The following is a 13,563-nucleotide window of genomic DNA, read 5'->3' on the forward strand; positions in this document are numbered from 1 at the left end:
GTCTCCCCGTCTGTGCTTCCAAGGGCTTGGTGCTTGTATCACATGGAGAACGCTGGACGCAGTGCCCAACATATAGTGGATCCTCAGTAAATGGAAGCTGGCTCTCTCTAGTCGCTGCCCCCACGTGCCCGGCCCTCCATTAGGCCCTCCCTGTTACCATGTACCAGCCTCTGTCCCCTGTGGCCCTGGGATTTGAGAAGCCTGCAGCCTTGGCCCTCCCCCCTCTCCCCAGTGGGGCCCCAGCTGTGTGTGCCCCTCCTCCCACAGCCTCTTCCCTGTGCCTCCAGGCATGAGGGTATGTTTCCCTCCACATCTCCACAGCCTCCTGGCATTGAACCATATGACACTGGGTTATACTGTCCTATCTGTGTTACTGAGCCCTCTTCACATAGGGACACATGCTAACTTATGAGCTCCTTGGAGGCAGAGACTGTCTTTGCATCCCCAGTACCCAGGCTCCACCCTGGCACCCAGCAGGTGCTCAGTAAGTGTCGATGGAATGGTGGGAATGGCTGAGCCTACCTTTGCGGTCTTGTCTCTGGGTGGGGAGCCCCGGAGCCCCAGTGCGCTGGCTGCCCTGGTTCTTTCCCCACTGCCTCCTACCCCACTTTTCCCTGCTTCGCCAGTAGGAACCTACCCACTCTCCACGGTCCAGCTGAAGTTCCATTTCCCATATTTTATGAATATAGAGTGGGGAGAAGACCCAGTGCCTGCCACCAGGGAGGGACTCATTCTTAGGATGCAGCTCACAAGAGCCACAGGGGCAGAGGAGGGGCCCTCAGCCAGGACCTGGACTGCACACTGCTAGTTAGAGAACTACGGTGGGATGGAGTCCCAAGGGTGTACAGCTTAGTAACAGCTTAGTAACGAGGCACCCCCTCCCTCCTGTCATCACCCCCCACACGGCACCACCTGTACAACCCAGACCTCATCCAGCCTGACAGCAGAATGTGACTGCTTCACCTGAGTTCCTGTCTTATGTCCTCCATCTCCTCTTCTCTCCGGATGGATACAGGGTACTGGAGCTATGTGTGGCTGCAGCACCTGCGACTCCCAGCCCTTTGGCTGTAGTGTTTTAAACGAATAAAAATAGGGGCACCTGGGTGGCTCAGTTGGTTAAGTGTTTGCCTTCAGCTTGGGTGGTGATCCCAGAGTCCTGGGATTGAGACCCCACATGGGGCCCTCTGCTCAGCAGGGAGCCTCTTTCTCCCTCTGCCCCTCACCCCCACTCATACTCTCTGTTGCGTGCTCTCTCAAATAAATGAATAAAATCTTAAAAAAAAAACCTATATAAATGAATAAAATAAAATTACCAAAGGATTATAAAGGAAACCAATTATATGGAAACACAGTTATCAAAACATTTACATTTTTTGGTATTGTAATATATCTACTTCTTTATTAACACATTAAAAATAAGGAAAGTCTGGGATGCCTGGGTGGCTCAGCAGTTGAGCATCTGCCTTTGGCTCAGGGCATGATCCCAGAGTCCCAGGATCGAGTCCCACATCGGGCTCCCTGCATGGAGCCTGCTTCTCCCTCTGCCTGTGTGTCTCTGCCTCTCTGGGTGTCTCATGAATAAATAAGTAAAATATAAAAAAAATAAGGAAAGTCTAACAACTACGATCCTTTCGAAGTAGTGATGAGAGCAAATGGTGTTTTGCAAGATCTTCAAAGACTATAATACAGCCTGAAAACATCTGTGATTTCTGTTGGGTACAAAGACACAAGCCCTCTGAAAACTATTTTGGCTTGTTGCCCAAGCCCGTTATAGGATGTTTAATTTCAGTTACAGGTGAGTGAAAACAAAGATGTCATGTTCTTCCTATCTAGGTTCACAACCCCCCGAAGCCCATAGACCCCAATCAAGACCCTGATTGCAGAGTGGGATGGGAAGGAAGGAGACACCATCCTGAGCTGGGTGCTTCCTCTGCCATTTCCTTATAGCAGCCGAGACAGGTGTAGCCCAGCTCAAGTTCTGAGTAAGATGTGAGCTTTGAGGAGGGTGCTTGACTTGCCTAAAGGCAGCCGGGCCTGCGTGACTGCTCCCTGTTGCTCCTTCCACACACAGTTGCCTCCTCAAGGGAGACCCATGGCACTCAGTTAACCCTTGGGCCCCAGAGCCCACCCCAGCAGCCCCATGACCTGTGGAGTATAACCAGTGTCCAGAAGGGCAATGGCCCCTGGAATCACACACACTTTGTTATTTTTATCTCCAGTTTATTTTTTTAGACTAAGAGCAGAGTATGAAAGTCACAGCCAAAGCACTTGAAAAAGGCCCAGGAGGATGGGTGGGGCCACAGAAGGAGGGCAGGGCGGGGTTGTGGGTTTGGGTCCTGGCTGGGGGCTGGAGGGGACAGGGCGTCGTTGTCTCACGGTCTCCAAAAGTGTCTGTGCGTTGCATAGGTCTTGTCTTCACAGAAGACAAAAGAGGGGCCAGGGGGTCCCCCGGTGGGGGGGCCTAGCCTGGTGGGGAAGGGGTCTGAAGCTGGAAAGGAGGTCAAGGAGGGCAGGGGGTTGGGGAGAGAGGGAGTCTGTCCGTCTGTACATTATATATAGAGATATAGAGTCTGTACATGCCTGCCGGCACCCCAATGCCCACCCTTTGTCACCTTGTCCCCTGCCCGCCCCCCCCAGGGGTGTCTGCTTGTAAACTTGGATCCGATCCAAACTGAAATCCTGGGAGCGGGAGTGGGAGGAGGACGTGCTTATTGCTGTAAACAGGGGAAAGGGGGCAGTAGGCGCTGCCACCCCCTCGCCCATCTAGTCCTCTCCCTGTGTCCACCCCTAGAAGAGATGATGGGGGTGCCTCCCACACTTGGACTGGCTCTCTAGGTCTCTGGTGGTGACAACAAGGGAGGGTACCAGGGAAAGGTACCGGAGCCAGAAGGCCATCCGGGACCGTGGCCGTCCCTGTGTCTGGCCCACTACTGTGCCCTACATGGGGAGCGAGAGGGCGAAGGAGATGGGCACGGATGTATGCTGCAGACCACACTCCCAGCCATCGGAGAAGGGGTCTAGCCCCACACCCAGGCTTCCCTCGGAGAGGCCAGAGTCTCCCCACCCTTTGCCAGCCCCACGTCTCCCAGCTGAGGGAGGGGGCAGAGCTAGGAGGCCAAGAGCGTCATGAGGAAGAAGGCGATGCCCACAGCCAGGGGCAGGTGTTCCCGCTTGGGGCTCGTCCCGCTGATGCTTTTCTCCAGCTTGGGCACCTGGGGATTCTCTCCCTCAAAGTCCTCTGCGGGCAGATGAACAGAGAGGGTGGTGAGAGCTGGGCTGCGCGCGCGGGTGGGGCACGCGGCGTTGGCGGCAGCAGCAGCGGAGCCAGGATGGGACCACCCACGGGGCGGGGGTGGGGATGGGGAGGGATCCGTGCCCCGGGGAGGCATGCGAGGTGAGCAGGCACCGGGGAGGGGGCTGCGGTTCCAGCAGTGGCCACCAGAGGGCGCTGCGCAGACTCACCCAGCACGTTGATCTTCACCTGGGGACCCATGGTGAACTGGGGGAGGGTGGGGGCCGGCTTCTCCCCGGAGTGCGATGCTGCGGGGCGGGGTGCGGGTGGGAGACAGGAGGGGGGGGACAGTCAGGGCCAGGACCCGCCCACCCCCGCTACGGCTGGGGAGTAAGTCCCCGCTCCTGCACCCCCCCACCGCCCCCGGGAGCCAGGGGAGCCCCGAAGCAGGGAGCCGAGGACGGGGTCGCGGCCGGGCGCCGAGGGGACTCACTGGAGGCGCAGCAGACGAACACCTTCATCCGCAGGCACTTCCAGTGCAGGCTGTGGGTGGGCGTGGCTGGGGACGAGACGGGGCGTGAGCGGCGCTCTTGGAGGTCACGCCCCTACGCGTCTGGCACGATCCCCACCCTGGACACGGGTCACGGGGCTCCGCCGCCAGCCCTCAAGGGACCCTGAGCCTCGAGCTCCAGTCCCGGAACATCCCTCACCGAAGCCGTGACCCCGCGACCCCGCGGGGGTCGGACTGTCACCAACCCCGTCCGGAGCCGGAGCCCCGAGGCCGCACCCCAGTGTCACGTGCAGGGACGGAGGCCCCACTATCTGGCCTGCACTCCCACCACGCTAGCCTTTTGGCCCACCTCTACCCGGCCCTCCCGGAACCTTGGCCCCACCCCCGCCCCACCCACTGGCCCGCTCTTGCGGACGCGCTGTAGGCCCCGCCCCGGCCCCCGAGACCCCAACCCCAGGCTCTCTCCTTCCTTTAGGCCCCGCCGCCGCCCCCGAGACCCCAACCCCAGGCTCTCTCCTTCCTTTAGGCCCCGCCGCCGCCCCCGAGACCCCAACCCCAGGCTCTCTCCTTCCTTTAGGCCCCGCCCCCGCCCCCGAGACCCCAACCCCAGGCTCTCTCCTTCCTTTAGCCCCCGCCCCACCCCACCCCCTGCCCTCACAAACTATTAGCCCCCGCCCCTGGCCCCACCCCCGGCCCTCACGGACATCCTTAGACCCCGCCCCGCTCCTCGGGTCCCAGGCTTATCATTCACTCTCCTGGCCCCGCCCCAGCCCCGCCCCCTCGGGCCCAGTCCTCTGGTCACTCTCCCCAGGCCACGCCCCTCCGGCCCCCTCATGCCCAGTCCTTCTGTCACTCACCCCTCGGCCCCGCCCCAGTCCCGCCCCCTCGGCCCCAGACCTCCAGTCACTCACGTCCCCGCCCCACCCCCGGCCGTCACTCACAGATGTAGTAGTACTCGTGGCCGGCGTGGAACTCGTAGCCCAGCGAGAAGGCGCTGTAGCGCTGGAACTTCTCCGAGAACTTGATGGGACTGTGGGGGGCGTGCGGGCGGTTGCACTCCCAGCGCTTGAAGCCTTGGCTGGCGTTGCAGGTGCGGTAGCCGGCGTGGCTCACCATGTACAGCACGTACTGCTCCGCCCCGCCCCCGGGGCCCGGGCCCGCCCCGGGGCCCACCCCCGAGCCATTGTAGTGAGGACAGTAAATGTCCAGGTAGTCGTTGACGTTCACCTGCACCGTGTAGCCCTCTCGTCGCAGGCTGCGGGGGAGAGGAAGCGGGTCAGACGCCCGCCCTCGTCCCACTGCCGCCAGCCCTACGCGGGCCTTCCCGGCCCACGCCATGTCCCGTCCTTCTCCCGGGGCCACCAGAGGGCAGCAAAGGCTCACGGAAGCCCGCCTGCCTCCACACCGAAGGGCGGGGGAGAAGGGAACGTACGCTTCGGTTGCCACAGAAACGGCGCAGGCCTCGGCGACTCCCAGACCTGGGCCCGGATTTCCTCCGTCCCTCCCTCAGCGTCCCCCCCCCCCCCCCAGGATAGTGACAGGGGAAGGGAAGGGTGAGTGTGGCAGGGATCCCTTCCCTCTCCTGGCATGCTTTCCTGCCGCTGCCGGGCCTCCCCACGGACAGTCGGACAGGACCTGACCTCACAGACGCGCGTGTGGAGACCTCGTGCATGGGCACGCACAATTCCGTGGCGCACAGGCAGGCGGCACACACATAGAAAAGCTAGGCTGCTTGTGTGTTGGGCTTGCATGTCAGTCTTGGTTGACCCCAGCCATCTCAAGCTCTCCCTTCCCTCACTCCCTGCCCCCCAGACAGACAGACAGACACACAGGCACATGCTCCCTCTACAGTATTAACGGCCATTTAGGTCCCCAACAACGTGATACAACAGATTGGGGAGCTAAGGGACTCCACACCAAGGCTCCACGTACTATCATGCCAACCAGCTCCAACTTCCTCAACCTGGCACCGCTGCCCCCTTCGTGGTGTTAGGCAGAGTAGTGGGCATAGTGCCCAGACAGCATGGCTGTGCCTCGTATTCCCTTAATCCTTCTATGGGACACAGAAGCAGATGCTCGGTCCCTTGTAATCCCCACCTGCCTCTCCAGTCACCATCAAAGTGTTGGTCTTTTTTTTTTTTTTTTTTTTTTTTTTTTTTTTTTTTAAATTTTTATTTATTTATGATAGTCACAGAGCGAGAAAGAGAGAGAGGCAGAGACATAGGCAGAGGGAGAAGCAGGCTCCATGCACCGGGAGCCCGACGTGGGATTCGATCCCAGGTCTCCAGGATCGCGCCCTGGGCCAAAGGCAGGCGCTAAACCGCTGCGCCACCCAGGGATCCCCAAAGTGTTGGTCTTAACGCCCTCCATGGTGGTGCTGAGCCATTGCAGGAATGGGAGAAACATCCAGATGGAGAAAGAAATTCAGAGAAGTGGGCAGAAGTTCTCCCCAGTTTCCTTAGGGGAGGAATGCACACATCCAAGCAGGAAAAGTTGAACACGGCAGATGCAGAAGGCATGGGATACCTGGCAACATGAAACCACTGGGGTCCTTGGTCCCTGGGAATTCCCTGAAGGGAGGGACTGGCTCCCCATGTCACCAGGCCCCTCCCAGTTCCACAAACAGTCATTAGATCCACTAGGGAAATAAGCTTAGAGGCCTCTGAATTGAGTGGAGCCTTGGGGGTCCCTCCTCACCTTATCCTACTTCCTTGGCCTCCCTAAGCACTGCCTCCCTAAGCCTGGCAGAGAGGTGAGTGCTGGTGCTGGGGCACCTCAGTAAGAATGGGCACAGCCTCCTTGAGTCATCAGGAATGCCACCAGTCCCACCTGGTTCCCACGGGAGCGATGGGTCACTTAGGCCCCTCCCTGGCCTTGGCACTCAGGTGGGCAGGAGTCTCGGCCCCGGGCACTGGGAGCAGGAAAACGGGTTAGACCAGGCCTGGCTCCTGGCGCCATCTGGGTTTGACTCTCTATCCCCAGCTTCCAATTCTACTGTTCCTTCCCCATGGGCTTTGAGGAGGGGGCTGCCAGTGATAGGGTGCCAGGCCTAAAAGCAGCTGCACAGCCACCCAGAGACTCTGTCCCTGAGCCTGAGCCTCACCTAGGTTTCCAGCCCTACTTTGAAGTGGCCCCTCCCTGGGGCAGGCCCAAATGCCTGGACTACACAGCCCATTCCAGCAAGGAATAAGCTAAGGCCAGGCCTACTGGGATAGGTGGCCTCAGTTTCATCAACAGGGCCGGGACTGGCTTTCCAGAAAGGTGGCTGGGTGAGCACCAATGAAGAAAAGCTATCTTTCACCTATATCTGGGCAAGGTGGCAGAAGCGGCCCCTGAAATGCCCCCCAAGCTGGGCACGTGGGAGGAAAACCTACTCAGGGAATGGCTGCTGCAGTAGGTATCTGACAGGCAAGGGGCTGGGTGCCAAAGTTCCCAGTCACAACTCTTGGGAGGCCTGAGTGAGGTATCTGCTTGGCTTGGGCACTTTCATTGAATCTGTCACCCTCCCTGCCCTGGCTGCTGCTGCTACAGGTCCAACAGGGCCCCCGGCTCACCATCCCTGGGGGTACAGGTGGGACCTGGGGGTTGGGGTATGCCTGCCCTGTCAAACACTTCGCTGTTCTTCTGCGCTTCACCCCCTACTACATTTGCAGAAAAGCAAAGGTCGGCACACCCCACCTGGAGGAGGAGCCCCCTCACCCCGTTTTGTCGGCTCTCCAGGCTCCCCCGCCTCGGTGTGCCTCGGGTACACATTCTGACCCTCTGCCTGCGACCCTCTGCCTGCGCGAGCCTGGGGGGTGAGCGGTGGGGGAGCAGGTAAGGAGAAAACCTCTCCCCGCGGGGCAATTAGGGGCAGGTAAACAGGGTGTGTAACAAGACCAGGGAGGAGGGAAAGCATCCCAAGTGGCCCAGAACTTGCCTAATCCCCGCCCCCAGCCCTGGAAGCGGGATGCAGAGCTGAAGAAGCGGAGGAGGGATGTAAAGACCCGACCCAGGCTCTCCTCCCTCCAGCGCGCCCCCGAGGCGGCGCGCCGCTCGCTCAGGCAGCAGAGGCTGGACCACGTGCGCGCGGCGTGGGGTCCGCGCGCCGGGCTGGTGGGGGTGTTGGAGGGCTGGCAGGGCGGCTCAGGCACTCTGACACCCCTGCACCCCGCCCCACCGGGTCCCGCCATCCCCAGCCCCGGGGCCCTGGGCTTCTCGAGCCGGCGTTGGGTGGGGGAGAGGCAGCACGCCCGCATCCCCGCCCCCTCCCTGCGACAGCGGCGGGCGGCGGCGAAGGTTTATTGATCTGCAGCGGCGGCGAAGAGCGAAGGACCCGCCGAAAGCGAGACACACAGAAACGAAGTGAGAGGAGACGCGCACCAAGTGGGGGGAACAGGCCTGGGTCCTCGGGAGGGGACAGGGGCGAGACAGCGAGAGGGGTGCGGGATCGGAGAGCGCGCCCTGGAATGGGGACGGAGAAAGGCGTGGAGGAAGGAGGGACGTGGGGGCCGATCGGGGAGCCCCCCCTCCCGCGGAGACGGCTCTCAGAGGCGGGGAGGGGTGCGGGGCAGAGGCCGGGTGTCAGGGAGAAAACACGCACAGAGAAAGACCGAAGGGGATGTAGTACAGCCTCAATAAATATTTGCTGAATGAACGTGTGAATGGAAGAGAAACCAGCAACAGAAGCATTCCAGGGAGAAAGGCATGGACATGGCTGGAGAAAGATATTCCCGAGGCTGCTGGAACTCGGGGCAAATGACAGCACCGGGCTCCGGCCGCAGAGCAGCGAAGCACAGGCTGGGGCACACCTTTGGCCATCAGCAGGTCCTCCCGCCCCCCACCCCAATCCAATTCCGGGCTCAGGGGATCCCTCGACCTCTCAGATTCTCTTTCTTCCCCCCAGTATAGTACCCCGCATCCCTAGTTTCTGGGCCAAGCTGGGAACCGCTCTCCCCAATTACAGCGCATCAAACGGAGGGTCTATTGGGGGGCAGGGGCAAAAGCGCGACCGCTGTTCAGGGCACTGCTCCCAGGTCTGTCAAAGGAGGCCTCTGCACGTGTCCCACCAGCACCCTCCCACGTGATCCCAGGAGGTGGGGTCGCAAGACCCTCTCCACGTGACCCCAAGGGGCAGAGACCCTCGGCACGTGATAGGGGGTGGGAGCCCGGCGCCCAGCTCACGTGACCGGGGGGAGGGGGCGCGGGAGCCTGTGGCTCGGCCGAGCCCCGCCCCCAGCTCCCTGGCCCTTTCCTCTCCCGGCTCCGGAGCACGTCGCTCTCACGATTTATGGGGCCGCGGCTGCCGCAGTGAGGGAGCCGGGGAGCCCGGGCGCAGCGGCAACAAAGGCCGAGGCAGCGAGGCGGGGGCGGCGGCGTCCTCCTAGCCGGGGGCGCGCTCCCTCCCACCGCTGCCGGTCCAGACCTGCGGGGGCTCGGGGAAAGCAGAAAGGAGGCTCCCGGAACCGGGCTCCCCCACCCCCTCCCAGGGCTTTCACCTGAGCCCAGGTGTATGCGGGGGAGGGGAGCCCAATCAACAACATCCTCCACCGCCGCCCCCTCCCCACCCAGGCCGTTCCCGCAGACCCCCGGCTCCGGCTTCCCCTAAGAATGCCGGGGGGCCCCGAGGGTGGTGGGACCCGGGGCCCCTCACCTGCGTGCTCTCCACTCCCTGCCAGACTCGTGGGGCGGGGGGCGGACGTGTGAGTCTGGGGGAGGGGGACGAGCTAGATAGAACGGGGACTCACCACCCCCCCTGCACCCCCCAGAGTTCCGCGAGTCCCGCTCCAGGGGGGAGGGGCCTCATCCCCCACCCCCGAGGTTTCCATGGGAAGCGAGAGGGGGGCGTCGTTGGCTCATCCCCACCCCCAGTCTGACACTCCGGGCGCGAGCAGGGAGAGGGGGAGGCGCGGAGCCCCAAACAACAAAGAGCGGAGCGGCGAGCGGCAGCCCCTCCCCCGGGAGGTTGGGGGGTCGCGGCTGCCGGGCCCTCCCCGGACCCCTCCCCTGGGGCCTCGCCAATTGCTCCTGGGTCGCCCCCCAGGGTGGGGACCCAGAAGCAGTGCCGCGGCCGCCTGGGCAGGTGTGACAGTGACCCCCGCGTCCCTAGGGATGCCCCCAACACAGACACACACGGAGGCACCGCGCGGAGGAGAGGGCAAGGGCAGCGAGGACCTGGCCCCGCGGCCGGCACCCGGGGAAACCAGACGGCCGCCCTGACACCCGCCCAGACCGCGGAGGCGCCGGCGGCCACCCCAACCCAGACGCGACCCGCCACGCGGACAGCGGCCGCAGCCCCCTCCCCGCCCGCTTCCCGCTCCCACCCCAGACGACCGCCGACGCAGACACACAAATCACACACTCAGCCATACACGCGCACTGACAGCCGCGCACGCCTGCTCACACTTGGAGCCACACGGCGTCCCCAGGCCGGGCGTGTGTGTACGTGTGTGACACGCCGACATCTGCCTGCTCTCCTCTCTCACTGGCAACCCCGTTTCCATCCCCGCCAAGCAGCACCTCCGGGACCCCCACCTCGGCGACCCAGCCCCAGCGCATCCCTGCGGGGCTGCTCCCCACGACCAGGGCGACCCCTTCGGCCTCGTTCTGAGGAGGTGCTCGACCGGACTCCGGGCTCAGCTCTGGACCCCACTTCTAAAAGCAGGAGTCCGACACAGAGCCCCTTGAAAGCCTCACCGCCGAAAACAGGTCATCCCTGGGCCCCCTGGTGCGACGGCCCCACTCGGCTGGAGGGGGCGAAGATGGGGGGCTGTGCGGTGGGGACACGCCGTTCCAGCGCCGGGTGCGGTGTCCCCGAGCCGCCTCCTCCGCGCGGCCCAAGTCCTCGTAGACCTCCACAGCCTCTTCCAGACGCGCCCCCCCACCGCGAGTTTCACAGACGCCCACGGAGCGTGCCCTCCCCCCAGCCCCCGGCTCCCGCCCCCAGCCGGGCCTCCTGGGACCCCCACCTCGGCGGCCCTGAGGACTTCCTGCCCCCCTCCTCGGCTCCCTCTCTCGCAGACGCGGGACGCACTGGGCTCCCCGGGCCCCCGACTCACTGCTGGTTGGAGCTGTTCCAGTACACCGCATGCCGGTTTCCCAGTGCCCCCCCGGGCCCCTGGGCCAGCAGCGGCAGCAGCGGCACCGGCACGAGCAGCAGCAGCAGCAGCAGCGGAGCCGCCGCCATCCCCGGAGCCGCCGCCGCCGCCGCCGCCGCCCCCCGACTGAGCCCCGAGATCCCGGCTCCTCGCCTCCCAGCTCCTGCCGCCGCCGCCGCCGCCGCCGCCACCGCCGCCGCCTCCGGCCCCGGAGCCCTAGACCACGCCCCCAGCCCATCCCTCCGCCCTCCGGGCGCGCCCCCGACGCCCCGCCCCGGGCGCGCTCCCGCCTGGCTCCGCCCCGCTTGGGCCTGGGGCGCGCGGCGCTCGGGCGGTGGGGACTGTGCTGCCCCCTCGGGAACGGCCGGCGCGCGCCTAGTCTCTTCCTATCAGGTTTACTTTCTGCTTCCGCGGGTCCCGGGCCTTCTGCCGCCGAGTCGAGATCCCTGGAGAAAGACGAGGGAGGCCGGGCCGGGATCTGGATCTCGTGTGAGCACATCCTCCCTGCGAGGGGCTGGGGGTGGGGGGGGTAGAAAAGGAGTTGGGGGCCGGGACCGCTTCCTGAGTAAACCTTTCTGAGCAGCCCGGCCTCCGCCCTCCACAGCCTTCGTCGCTCGCTCGTGAAGGACGAGGTGGGTGGGCTCTTCAGGGTGGTGGGGAACCTGTGGGCTTCCCAACCCCGAGACCCCAGCTGAGCAGGACTTGTTTCCTAGGAGATGAGGCCGAAACGCCCGGCCTGAGGGTGCTGGAGGCGCCAGGACCGTCAGCAGGAGCACCTGCAGAGGATTCCTCATTGCACGCGAGCCGGGCCCCTCCCCGTGCCGCCGCTGGTGTCCTGGGCTTTGTCACTGTCCGACACGCTGACAGGAGGACAGAGGGCAACGCATCCTGGCTTCCGGCTATCACCAGCCCCTGTCCCCACAGTGACACCCAAGCACAGACATTACACACTCACGTTCAAGAGAACAGAAATGCAGCGCCCGACACAGACATTTACACACACAGATGCCCCGGCAGACAAACACAGGGAGCGGTGCTCAGACAACTAGAGAGCTGCAGACACGCAGGCACCATAGCACAACCCAGACCCACGGGCACGCGCGGCAACTCACATCCAAGCCCACACGCACCCTGACACATGCAGTTCCGTGTTCTCCTCTTCTCTCTTGTTTGCCTGGGAAGTAGACATTCAGGGAAAGGGTCTAGAATTCAGGCGTAGGGGGTGCCCACCCCTCATCTCCTCTCTCTTGGAGAGGCTCAGACTGAGAGTGAACAGGTCTCAGATCAGGTTCTGACAACCCACACCAACTGCCTGTACGAGGTGGGGAATGGTGGGGAATGGTGTGGTGCTCTTTTCTTCTTTACTTCAGGACAGAGGACACAGAGGCACCCTTCATCTGCTTATGTTTGCAGGACAGGGGTCCTGACACAAGGCAGCCTCGGGTGCCTGGGTGAGGAGTGAGGTGGCAGTGTCGTTTAGCATGGGCCTCATGCACCTAACTGTGCCAGGCAGGAGCAGGCCCTGCCCCCCCTTCAGCTCCCCTCCACCCCAGGAGATCTCCTCTCCCTTCTCAGGAGCCAGAAAATAAATTAGGCCCCTTGGGGTGGGAATGGGGGACTTTGCAGACAGCTCTCTCTTCCCCCAGACTCCTCATCCCCAGGGAGATTTGTTTCACCCAAGTGATGCTAACCTGCCTTCTCCAGGTGCCACAGATCCCCGCCTCTCCCACCCCCCACTCCCTGCTGCACAAAGGGAGGTGTCTCTGTAGACCCACAGGTGCTAGAGGGGCTGCCCAGATAGATATGTATGGGTAGGACCTTGCTGGTTTGGTCTAGGACTTCAGATTTTGTCTGAGAAGCCTAAAGTCCCTTTTTGGCAACTGGGTCCCACTTATGGATGTAGGCCCGTTTCTATAGGACCCAGATACTCCTGTTTGGGAACTAGCACCCCTACACCCACTCTCCATTTATGACTGAGCCCTTCTCTTTAGAATCTGGAGCCCTTTCTCTAGGATTTAAGCGGCTCTATTGAGTTTTTAAGTTCTGAGGCACTCTCTCTAGAACCTAGGCCTCTGTCCGTGGGATCTAGTACTTGATCTGGACCTCTATCCGAATCAGTTGCTGGCTGATTTGGGGTTCTGTGTATTTTAGAATAAGCACCATATATGCAGACCTTTGCAGAGGCGCATCTCTTTGCATAGGGCCTTAGTGCAAAAACAAGCATGCTGCTTCCTTCAGCAGGAAGCCCCAGGTGTTTCTCCATCTTGGTGAGGGGGGTTTGAGCTGATGCACCCTTTCCTAGCCCTGTGGGTGACTCCTTTGTGCCATGCACAAACGACAGCTATGTGGCTGTCCTGATGTGGGCTATGGCCTTCCAGTTAGGACTCCTATGCCTGCTTCCTGGCCTCCAGTCCTGGGCTCTTGGCTTTTCTAAGGACTGGGTCTCTGTGTTTAAGATCAGGCCACTGTTCACATGGCTGGGATCTGATCTAAAGCCTGGGCCTCTTTTTGTGGCATCTGTGGCATCGATAGGTCCTAGGCCTCTGTTTATAACTGTCACTCAGATGTTTCCTGACTATGATACAGAGTATGATGTATATTTTATGATACAGCACACATATGCATGCACACGTGCACACACACACTCACATATAACTGACACAGTAAGGGTCATGAAGCAATAGCGAGTCTTTTTTTTTTAATTTTTATTTGTTTATGATAGTCACACAGAGAGAGAAAGAGAG

The 13,563-nt window shown here is 62.0% G+C and overlaps 1 protein-coding gene across 3 annotated transcripts; it reads right to left on the reverse strand.

Moving 5' to 3' along the window:
- Window positions 1–2,199: 2,199 nt before the first annotated feature.
- On the reverse strand, window positions 2,200–10,970 carry EFNA3 (ephrin A3). Of its 3 annotated transcripts, none has more exons than XM_025430996.3 (5): window positions 10,781–10,954; window positions 4,685–4,998; window positions 3,726–3,791; window positions 3,463–3,540; window positions 2,200–3,238 (listed from the first exon to the last, which is right to left on the reverse strand). In XM_025430996.3, exons 1-5 carry the CDS (start codon window positions 10,906–10,908, stop codon window positions 3,108–3,110), a joined length of 717 nt encoding a protein of 238 aa, XP_025286781.1. In that variant the 5' UTR covers window positions 10,909–10,954; the 3' UTR covers window positions 2,200–3,107. The 3 variants fall into 3 exon arrangements, with proteins under 3 accessions (XP_025286781.1, XP_048968555.1, XP_025286782.1); XM_049112598.1 differs by lacking the exon at window positions 10,781–10,954 and adding an exon at window positions 10,419–10,450; XM_025430997.3 differs by lacking the exon at window positions 3,463–3,540 and having other exon boundaries at window positions 10,781–10,970.
- Between the last annotated feature and the right edge of the window lie 2,593 nt (window positions 10,971–13,563).

The sequence above is a fragment of the Canis lupus genome, chromosome 7 (assembly GCF_003254725.2).
Source record: "Canis lupus dingo isolate Sandy chromosome 7, ASM325472v2, whole genome shotgun sequence".
NCBI lineage: Eukaryota > Metazoa > Chordata > Mammalia > Carnivora > Canidae > Canis > Canis lupus.

Coding starts and splice junctions, on each gene's coding strand:
- EFNA3 (XM_025430996.3), bottom strand. CDS start 10,908: ATGGCGGCGGCTCCGCTGCTGCTGCTGCTGCTGCTCGTGCCGGTGCCG. Junction 3,792..4,684: donor CCACGAGTACTACTACATCT/GTGAGTGACGGC, acceptor TCTCGTCCCCAG/CCACGCCCACCCACAGCCTG. Junction 3,541..3,725: donor GTTCGTCTGCTGCGCCTCCA/GTGAGTCCCCTC, acceptor CCCGCCCCGCAG/CATCGCACTCCGGGGAGAAG.